This window comes from Calidris pugnax, unplaced genomic scaffold (assembly GCF_001431845.1).
Source record: "Calidris pugnax isolate Ruff unplaced genomic scaffold, ASM143184v1 scaffold252, whole genome shotgun sequence".
Classification (NCBI taxonomy): domain Eukaryota; kingdom Metazoa; phylum Chordata; class Aves; order Charadriiformes; family Scolopacidae; genus Calidris; species Calidris pugnax.
In genome coordinates this window covers 47,775-58,818 of record NW_015091118.1, presented here as the reverse complement: position 1 = coordinate 58,818, position 11,044 = coordinate 47,775, and the positions used below count along the sequence as shown (strand labels likewise).

At 42.7% G+C, this 11,044-nt stretch overlaps 2 protein-coding genes across 4 annotated transcripts in view; one reads left to right on the top strand and one right to left on the bottom strand.

Moving 5' to 3' along the window:
• LOC106897578 (transmembrane protein 126A-like) overlaps window positions 1–3,980 on the top strand; it is a 15,349-nt gene extending 11,369 nt beyond the window's left edge. For all 3 annotated transcript variants that reach the window (XM_014958307.1, XM_014958308.1, XM_014958309.1), the window contains 3 exons: window positions 1,916–2,109; window positions 3,124–3,238; window positions 3,716–3,980. In XM_014958307.1, coding sequence (XP_014813793.1) covers window positions 1,916–2,109; window positions 3,124–3,238; window positions 3,716–3,920 — 514 coding nt within the window. In that variant the 3' untranslated portion in view covers window positions 3,921–3,980. The remainder of the gene's footprint in view (window positions 1–1,915; window positions 2,110–3,123; window positions 3,239–3,715) is intronic.
• Window positions 3,981–7,365: 3,385 nt separating this feature from the next.
• Window positions 7,366–11,044, bottom strand: part of CREBZF (CREB/ATF bZIP transcription factor) — a 7,531-nt gene continuing 3,852 nt past the window's right edge. Inside the window, 3 exon segments of the mRNA XM_014958254.1 lie at window positions 7,366–8,393; window positions 9,757–9,834; window positions 10,530–11,044. The exon segment at window positions 10,530–11,044 is cut by the window's right edge and continues 81 nt beyond it. Of these exon segments, the coding sequence (XP_014813740.1) occupies window positions 9,786–9,834; window positions 10,530–11,044 (564 nt within the window). The 3' untranslated portion in view covers window positions 7,366–8,393; window positions 9,757–9,785.

Here is an 11,044-nt window from a genome sequence, read left to right as displayed (position 1 = left end):
AAAAAATCATGTATTTTAATTGCTAAATGGTTTAGAGATTGTCACATTTGATAATTTAGCAAATAAATATGCCATGTGGCCTAGCATAAATTTTGTGACCGGTTAAGCATTTTATTTTCTTTGGAGCTTTACCAGTAAATCCAACTTATGACGCATTTTAAAAATACACTTTTAACATAATAACATTGGCACAGCCTCAGCATCAGAGTGCCCCCCCAGTTAATTGCTTTGCCTGGCCATAGTTGTCACTTGAGGAATTTTAGATTTGTGGAAACCCAAAGCAAAGAGTTGTCTTCACTCATCACCTGTCTGTGCCAGGTATAATCCTAAAGATAAGGCAGAACTTCCTTCTGGGAGTCAAAGGAAATAAATCACAACCTGCTCCTCAGGCTTGTGAATTTGGCAAGCTTTCCCCTCCCTTCTCTTGCCTTCCCTGCCGGGATGGAGTGTACTGGAGTGGAAGCTGTTTGTCAAGATATTAAATGCTGGCTATCTCCGACCAGACATTCTTCTGTTCTGCCTTCGCCGTTAAGATATTAAATGCTGGCTATCTCCGACCAGAGATATTCTTCTGTTCTGTCTTTGCCATTTTACAGATTGCAACAGGAGCAGCTGCTCTAAACCCTCTGTTAAAAACATGGTTCTTAACAGAATCCACTGTTATCAAGGGACAAATAGAAGCTCCAGCTCTGTAAAACAGTATGTCACCTTTAGCATAACCTCCTGGCAAGGTAGGACCTTTAATCCCGTGTTCCATGCATGAAAGGAAGGCTTTACAGCCCTTCAGCCTAGAGAGTTGCCACAAATGATCTGCCAGCAGCTTCTGAGATCCTTACTGCAAGATCTCTCGTATGAGGAGAGGCTGAGGGAGCTGGGGTTATTCAGCCTGGAGAAGAGGAGGCTGAGGGGAGACCTTATCGCTCTCTACAACTACCTGAAAGGAGGGTGTAGAGAGGGGGGGGTCGGTCTCTTCTCCCAAGTCACAGGCGACAGGACGAGAGGAAATGGCCTCAAGTTGCACCAGGGGAGGTTCAGGCTGGATATTAGGAAAAATTTTTTCACCGAAAGGGTTATCAGACATTGGAATGGGCTGCCCAGGGAGGTGGTTGAGGCACCATCCCTGGAGGTGTTCAAAAGACAGGTTGATGTAGTGCTGGGAGGGATGGTTTAGTGATGCTGTTTGTTGTGCGGGTGTCTATTTTTGTCAGTTACGGTGACAGTTGGACAAGATGATCTTTAAGGTCCCTTCCAGCCTGGAAGATTCTGTGATTCTGTGATCTCTGTTGCCCCAGTTATCCCACCTGATCTGCTCTGTGAGCTCTTACGCTAAAACTAAATCCACACTTTTGGGTAAGCAGGCTAGAAACAAGGCTGATTACAGGAGCTGGCTGTGATTATAGGTATTTATTTTTTTTATTTCCTTTTGAGAAAACATTCTCCTTAGAAACAAGAGTTTAAATTCCGTGTATTTTTAGTCTACGCACACCTATCTTCTTGTGGGCTTGTAGTAGGTGGAAGGGGATTTATGTTAAGGTCATGTAACACCTTAACAAGGCAAAGTTAGTAAGAGCTGCACCAAGCCTGCGAAGTGAAACAAGATCTGCAAATTGGTAACTGCTGATTAGGACAGCAAATTTCATGCAGAATGTTTTCATTAGCCATAATAATAATAATGATATATGTTGAAAAGTCTTCTTGGGCCTTTTTGTTGCTTCGTTCTTGAGGTGTGTGTAAACACAGGCACATAGCGAAGGACGCTGTACTGGTTTTTAAAAATACATACTCTCCATTTTGCACCAGTGAGAATTTACCTCTCTTACCTCTTTTTGTAGCATACTCAGAATTGTAGCACTGAGTAAACCAAGTTTTTTTTTCCAGTTCAGAATATCTGAAGCGACTTTTCCTTCTTTCACAGGAACCTTTGTAACCATGGATCGTACTTCCTTGCAGCAAATTCAAGCATTTGTGGCTTAGCAGCAAATAACTTCTTCAGGAACATCCTACATGTCAGAAAGGCTGCCTTCATCACCGCTTTGCCAATGGCTGTGATTCCCTTTCTTTCAACAGCAGCAGTTTATGAAGTTTTTGTGCGCGAGCCTTTATTCTCAGGTAAAAAACCTCATTATTCCTTGTTTTCAAATGTGCTTTTCTTGCTGTACACCGTGTAACACTAGAGAAGCTTTTCCTCTGCGGAACAGTGGTCTTGAACGGTTGTGGTTTTGAAAAAACTTGGTTTGTAAAGCAGGGTTTGAAAAACAGATCACTTAGTGCATTGGGTGGCAGCGAGTTCTTGAAGTTGAGTGGGAAAGGAGATCGATCCATAGAATCATCAAATGGTTAGAGTTGGAAGGGACCTTAAAGATCATCAAGTTCCAACCCCCCTGGGCAGGGACACCTCCCACCAGGCCAGGTTGCTCCAAGCCCCATCCAGCCTGGCCTTGAACCCCTCCAGGGATGGGGCATCCACAACTTCTCTGGGCATCCTGTTCCAGTGCCTCACCACCCTCACAGTAAAGAATTTATTCCTAATATCTCATGTAAAACTCCCATCTTTCAGTTTAAAACCACTACCTCTCCTTCTATCACTATACTCTCTGTTAGAGTCCCTCCCCATCTCTCCTGTAGCCCCCTTCAGGTACTGGCAGGCTGTTATAAGGTCTACTCCGGAGCTTTCTCTTCTCCAGGCTGAACAACTCCAACTCTTTCAGCCTGTCTTCACAGGAGAGGTGCTCCAGCTCTCTGATCTTTTTTGTGGCCCTTTGCTGGACCTGTTCCAACAGGTCCATGTGTCACGTCACACCATGTCCTTCCTCTATTTATATATGTTTATAAAAAACTTCGTTACGCATCACTGATTTTTAGCATATTTCACAGCAAGTCATGTAAAAGTGACTGCAACAAAGCAGAACTTTCCCTCATCTGTATGATCTCGTTTGAAGGTCAAGTTTAGACTGATAAATTCTTCATGGGCTGGAACGGGAGTGATGCTTTTTGCAAAAGGAAGAGTCCTCCTTTCAAAACTTCTTACATACCTGCATATTTGGTTGTTCCTGATGCGACCTGTCAATGGATGCACCGGGGTGATGTGAGCGTGGACAGTGAGAGGTTTGGTTTGTCGCGCAGGTGAGCTGAACTGTGAGGTCTGTGCCGTGGTCAGAGGAGGATTGGTAGGAGCAGTTCTGGGTGGCTTCTATCCCATTTTCCTGGCTCTCCCTGTGAACGCGAGCCTGGCGGCCAGGTACGTCCTATTAACCTGCAACGAGGCAAATGTATTTGTTGGTCAGATCTTCACTTTTCATTTTAAATTCTGTGTATTTTTAGTCTGTGCACACCTGTCTTCTTGTAGGCTTGTAGTAGGTGGAAGGGGATTTACATTAAGGTCACTAATTACAAGACAAAGTTAGTAAGAGCTGAACCAAACCTGCAAAGTGAAACCAGATCTGCAAATTGAGAACTGTAAAGCACTTGTCTTGAGCTGGAACCTTCTAAGCTGCCCACAACGTGCCTGGGCATGTGAAATTGTGGTTGCTGGGACATCAGGATGGTTTATAGCATTTATCCAGAGAGCTCAGTTGAATTTAACTTAGGAAAGGACAGAGAGAATGAATGGCTACCTCAATATTTTCAATGACTTTAATGTTAAACCTTGATGCTTAAATGGGATGTTAAAAAAAAAGTAAGTTTCTAAGTTTCTACCACTCTTTGTGTTGTTTAGGTATTCCTCGTCTCCCCTGCCAGGGAAAGAAAATCTATTACGCTTCTGGCTCACAACTGCTCAGCCTGTCTTTAGGAAGATGAGTTTGGGAATAGTTTTACAGCTTCTGACTGGATTATATCTTTCCACTAAACATCACGGAATATACATCAAGGTACTGGAGCGGATGAACATGAGGGGGGATCCTGAAGAGCTCCATGACTGAAGTTAAGCAACTTTTCAATTGCCTTGGATGAATAACCAGAATAAACAAAGAAAGAAGTTGTTCCCTGCTGTATTTTTTAATAGAAAACCAAAGTTAAGGCTCTGCGCTGGCATTCTTCTCAGCTCTGAACTTACATGCAAGTTAAGTTTTTCATTATGTCCAGCTTAGGGAATACACCTGAATAACAGCTGTATAAGGACAAGACATTTTTCTTTGGAAATGGGGGGAAAAAACCCCTATTGCCTGCTTAGTGTTTGGCTCTAAGGCGATGCTACATCATTTAGAAGGTGTCCAAAAGAGTATTATTGAAAAAGGGTTTTTTCTTCGTAATACAAACCACAGTGACTTAAAAAAAAGGGGGAAGAGGAGGCTCAGTGCAAGGTTTTTCTAGAGATTCCTTAAAATCTGGGTATTTTTCTGCCTGAACTTCCCTCCATTCTGCTGTAGCACAGAACTTGTCCCCAGGTTACCCCCTCAGGACTGTTACAAGGGTCTCGCTATAAGCTGTAGAGCAATGGGGAGTGATACTTGTGATACTCGTGTCAGACTTCCCAGCATATATAAAAAAAAAAGCCTAGTTAGAACAATTTTTGTCCTTGTAACCAGTTTGCCTTGAAATTAGGCTTTTCCTGAAGTGAGGAACTGTGGTGGGAGGCCTCGAATGGCCAGCGCTGTTGCTGTGGTATCTCAGCTACCTCTAGTTTGAAGAGTAGTGGTCCAGAATAGTTCATGTATGAGTCAGGCTTGTCTTCACCTCGGCGACTTTATGCTCTAGAGCAATAGAAATTGCTCGTTTTCCTACTGCACGAGGTACCTTTGGTGTATTCTGCAGTTTGAGAACTAATTTGGGACTTTTTCTACAGAAGCAATCATCTCAATCTGACATATGGTCTACACTGTAAAACCTGTACGATCGGTAAAATTCTACATTCTCCAGAGATGTTCATGGAAACATGAGAATTCTTAATGAGAATTAAGAATTCAGCATTCAGACCCTTAATTGGATTGGTTCAAAATTCATGCTTTAGCACTGCTGAAGAATGTGTTAAGAGGTTCATCGTGTTTCTTTTTTTTCCTAACAAATTTGTCCTTAGAGCAGGAAAATCATGCACTCTATTTCTGTGTAACCCAAAGTAGTGGCCTGATTTGTCCAGAGAAGGCCAAAGTATCTTTAAGACTGAAAATGAATGGCTCAGTGATTATTGCAAAGTGTTTAACAGGATAAGAATTAAGATATTGTAAACAGATCCCAGTGCTTTTTAAAAAAAAGTGTGAGATTCAATCCATGACCTATTTTCATTTTGTTACAAGTGATAATTTTTCTGTGAGCAATCAAAATGCGTGCTCTGACATTGAATGATCTGATGTAGACAAACCCCCTCTTTTTTAGCTATTAATTTCTTGGGGTGAAAGGTGATGATTTTATGTAACAAGGGAAAAAAAAAGGTCGTGTTCCTCAATGTTTTGAAACTTATTGAAAGCCAAATATTTGTTTCCAGCATAACTGATGAACGCACAAATTGCAAATCTGTATTTTAAGCCTTTGGCATCGGTCGGGTCCCGGGTGGGCTCTTTGGGCCAGAAAGGTGGTGTGGTTATAAAAAAGGAAGCTTTTCAGTTGTACACTGGGTACTTCTCCTTAAACAACTAAGAGGGGGAAAAAAGGTTCTTAAAAGGAAGTTACAGAATAAAGATTGAAACTGCTTCAGAATTCAGCAGGACACCAGGATGCTGTCAGGAACTTCTAGTGTGAAGGAGTGTCCTCTGGGAACATACACCCTACAGGGAGGGATTTTTGACTACCCCAAGTCTGAACTACAGCCAAAAGAACACGGAGAGGCTGGCTGTAGGTAAGACTCAGCAGAAATATAAAAAAAAAGCACTAATTTTATCTCCTATGCATACTATTTTTTGATGGTGAAACTCACACAAGTTATTCCACACCCTCCTCTCCCTGCCCTAGTCCAGCTCCCCCCATCCTCCTGCTAACGAGCAAAGGCAGAATCGTTTCTCCAGACCTCCATATCCCACTTAAATTGGGTGAAAGACTGCGGAATCGACTCCTGTTGATGTGCAATTTTACACAGGGTGTTCTTCAAACACAGCCCCTTTGAACAACCCCCATGACTAATACATCCTTCAGACACTTACAGCCTAACAAACAGCACACACAAGCCTATAGAGTATTGTCGCTTCTAGTGGAAAACCTCTTGAACTACAAACTCTAGAGAACCTTAAGTTTTTCTAAAAAAATTAGTAAATTTACAAAAGGCCTTTGTTTTTCACAGGAAAACCCGATTACAGTTTTGATAAGTAGCTGGAGAAATCTGATAATCTGGAAGAACCAAGAGATGCCAAGTTTTGGAACGTGGTTCCCTGCGTTTACGTTACTATCATCTCTCCAGGCAGCCAGAGATCACAGAAACACTGATTTGTTTTCTTCCTCTCAGCTGCTGCCAAGCTCTTCAGAAGAAAGAGGGAGAAGTGAATTTAAATGCCATTAAGAGTTCACAGCACCCAAATCAAACTGTAAAGGACTAACAGAGAACCGAGTGTGAAATTGTTTCTTATTTAAATAGGAAATAGACTTCAAGTGGCTGGGGGTGGAGAAATATTAGAAAAATGAAGGCAGCGTCACCACAAAGTTGCACACTGATGGCACCGGGTACGTACAGTTCAACAAACACAAATTTCAGTGCCAAACAGGGGATTTTCTACAACTGGAAGCCAAAACAGCAGAGCACACGAGTATGCTTTTAAATTTTTAAGCGATATTTTTTGTGAAATGTTGCTTTTTATCAAGCTGCAGAGTACCTTCACTAGAAAGTCAGCATTCCATTTAACTGCTCTCTACAGATAAAAGCATTTAAGATTAACAGAAATCAAAGAGTACGGCGCATGGATTGCTCTGGAGCTTTAAAAATGTTCTGTCCTTTCTGCACCCTCAGACCTGTTGTCACGCTCACTCCAGTGTTTAGAAATAACAATTCGATGAAAGATTATGGTTTAACAGCATGTTATTAACCAGTCATCAAAACTTCAGAACCTAAAAATGGGACAGAAAGGAGGAAGATGCCAATAGACCACAGAAGTGTTTATGTAAGTATCCTGCTCCTCCAGGGTTTATTCATCAAACACATCCATGTTAATAAAATATTAAGAAAGAAAAACAACTGTAAATTACAGGGAGGGGTGATTCTCAGAAGTACAACCCTCTCTTCGGTTCAAGGAATAACACCTTCTTTTTGTCCTCACCACAAACTTAACTTGAAAGACAGATGAGTGAGAACCTTTCTCCTGCGTACCCTGATCCATTCCATCTTGTTTTCCAACACATGACCCACCCCGAGAGCAACACAACAACAAGATTTTTCCCCCATTTTGTGTAATGAACCACCCGATTAAAGCAAGAAGAAGAAGATGAAAAAACATTTGAGCCCGTAAATTGAAAGATCAACAGGTCCGATTTTATTATGGTAATTGTATTCTTATCTGGATGGCACATAATTACAAAGAAACATTTACAATATATTTTCAAGTATTAAGTTATGTCATTTCAAGGCTTCCACTTCAAAAAAGCTACATTAAGAATACACCATACAGATAGTACAGTCGGTTAGAATTTCAAATAACTTCCTCCCCTCTATTTGGTTTAAATATGATTCAGTAGGCACTGGAAATGCCTGCAGCCACTTACTCTCTTGGGACTTGACCTCGTTCTTGTACCGGTGTACATCATTTTGCACGTCAGCTACTCTCAGACACAGCTCACAGGTAATTTCATGACTAGAGCAATGTGCAGGTTTACAACAGAGACCAGAACTACGTCCCTGACCTCTCCCGTTTAGCGGTGATGCAAAAAGAAAGTATGCATATTTAAGTTAACTTAAAAAACCCACTTCTACTTTGAAGTAACTGTAAAAAACGCCATTGTAACATCCCATACTCGCTACATTAGTGTTTCTCTTTTCATCAAGCACGTTTAAACTTCCAAACGAAGCACGTTTGTGAAGTCAGAGCTAGGCAGGTGGAGCCTAGGTGGAGCCTAACTCAATTATTTCCATTTTGCGTCTCAAGCCAGCAGCTCCAGCGGGGTTACACCGCTTCAAGAAACTCTGAACAGTCCTGTTGATGGCACCACAGAGGTGTAAGGTAACAGATCCCACTAAGTCTCTTTTGTGCTGGCAGTCTACCCTGAACAGATGGAATTCCGCAGACAGCGGAGTTAAAACCTGTTTGATAGGATATTGTCTTTAAAAAAAAAAACACCACAACATCTTGGATGACAGTAAAATGATCCCAGCATTCAACCTTTTGGTTTTATGGTTGGTTTTTTGTTTTTGTTTTTTAACCAAAGACAGCAAAAGCCCTGTTACCTCTTTATTCTCATTTCTTATACTACCTTTTAAAATAAAGCAGGAAATGTGGCCAGCAGCTGGTCCCGTCTCTTCTGCCCCAACACAGCTGAATCCACTTTAGCATAAAGAAAAACAAGGATGCTAAATACACATATACTTTATCACACAGTGATGTTTCACAAAGAAGAATCAAAACTCCTTTTATGCTGATCAACACTTGACAGGGTCTAGCACCAATAAAGCAAATTGCTGGCAGAAAATGCTTTCACCTTCTACTTAGCCTTAAACACAAAATTTAAGGCTTTAAGCGACAAGACTTCAGAAACACTAAATAGAAGTTTTTTTTAAAAGAAGTTAATCAATTTAACCATTTTAGGAAAATCTATTCTTTGTGAAACCTCACTTTACATATTATCATTTTCACAATCCTTCTTCCCCCAACTGACATACATATAAGCAACCTAAACATTATAATACAACTGAAAAAACAACCCACTCATCTTTTGTGATAGGGAGAAACACTGACTAGTACAAGAAAACACACGCTACTGTTTGTCAAACTATTTTTTCTCCTATCTCAGTTAATTATGGAGCACTTTTTAAATCATTAGCCTCAAGGTACATATTTGCTGATCTCCAAACTGTGCTTAATTATTATATAAAGTTATAGATTTCTGGATACTGTAAGAGGCTAATTAAGAACTCTACAGTAAAATTAGGCACATGCATACACATGCAATACCTTTAAAATTTAAAGCTACTTTGAAGTAACACAGGAATTTCAGTGTGCACAGGCACAGAGATTACTTATGGGAAGCTAAAGTAACGAGTTACTTCGATGCACTGCATTCTTCAAACCACAACTCTCGTTAAGAGATCCATGCAAAAAGTGACTCCTCTGCATTAGGATTCCACTGTACAGATATAACCAGCGTTCAGGTTCTGTTTAATCGGGGAAAACTCCGCATCAGGAATTTAGAGCGAGCTAGAGAAGGCCTTTTTAAAGGTACCGTGCATCCCTAACACTAGGCAGTATTTTAAACCAACAGGTCATGAATTTTTTTTTTTCCATTTAAAAAGCAATTTACTTACACTTTTGTCTGTCCCCTGTGATAAAAGACTGTAAATGTCACATCCCCCTCATTAGCACATTTTCCCTTTTCAGCTCATTGGATATTTCATTTAATAGAAAATTCCTATTTCAAATCGCATAAGCGTTTATTTTTTTTTAATTCAAAACGTAGCTCATGTATTGCTACTATGTGCATATTCATTTAAAAAAAAGGAAAAGGGGAAAACAGCTGATTAGAATGATGTGACTATAATTCTCACTATTAGTTATCATCCAGAGCTAGAAACATTTTGGCAGAGTAGGCCAAGGACCAGAGAAATCATTTCCTGAACCAGTCATTACAAGAGACTGGCATAAGCAAAGCAAGCTGTCTGATACCGCATTATGGGAATATATTGATCCTTACCAGGTTGCGAGGTGGAAAACGACTGTTCTTTAACCCCTACACAACGGAGCCTGGCAGGGCAAGCACCTAAAAGAGAAACTGTCAGAGAGGTTTTAATAGTAATGTATAACTGAGATGCAGTACAATTTTATATGCATGCTTTCTTTTGCCGATCATTACTATTTTCTTAAGTCTGTCCAGTGACGATGTCTTAATGAAGTTTTTTTTTTTGGTTTGGTTTTCTAAGCAAGCATTTTCGGCTCCTCAGGATAAGCAGGCTAGACATTATCTGACTCAAGACTGGGTAGTCAGCGTTATCTTTACTGGCAACTGCGAAGCGGAACCGAGCACACCTTCACGCGGCAGGTCGGCACCATCTTTTTCACCCAAGTGCTGCGAATGGGCTCTGGTGGCACCTCTGTGTGTACACACGTGTGTGTGTGTGTCAGTTTGCACCATAACTACCGCGCTGCTGTACACAGCTTTGCACAACTCTCATGCCAAACAGGCTCAGACCACTACCGTCCACACGCCAGATTGACACGACCTTTAACCAAGGCCACCATCTGGCTCCCAACGTGCCGTTCAAGAGACATATATTATTATTTTTTCTTTTTGTTACCCTGGCCACTTAGGCGCTAGGTTCCCCTCCTCTGCATCTCCCCCATGACCACCCCATCACCACTGTATTTATTCTTTTCCTCCGCACCATCGCCTGCTTCCTCCGCCACGACGCGAGGCCCCTTAGGGGCGAGAACCCCCACGAGTACTTGCAGCAGGTACTTGAACCCTACATTTTGAAGGAGGCCGCTGCTCGCCGAGCACAGATGGAGCAGAACTCCACCGACACCTGATCCCGGTCCACGTGGAGGCAGATCCCGCCGGGGGCCGCCCACTCCTCCTCCGTCTCCCTCACCACCGCCGCCTCCTCCTCCAGGCTGGGAGGCCGGGAGCTGGGCAGGGCGTAGTCGTGGTCGCTGCTCTCTCCGGCGGGATGGAGATGGTGGTGGTGGTGATGGCGGCGGGGGGTACCCGTGTCCCTGAAGAGGCTGGTGCTGAGCTGCAGCCCGCCGGCGCGGATCCCGGCTAAGCGGCTGAGGAGCTGCCCGAGAGCGCTCTGGTTAGCCAGCACGGCCCGCAGGTAGCTGCTCTCCCGCTCCAGCTCCCGCAGGCGGCGGCTCAGGCCGCGGTTGCGGTCCCGCAGCTGCCGGTTCTCGGCAGCCAGGCCCTGGAGGCGGCTCTCCAGCCCCAGCACGTACTGCTTCTTCTTCAGCCGGTTCAGCCGCGCCGCCGCCGCCGCCTTCAACCG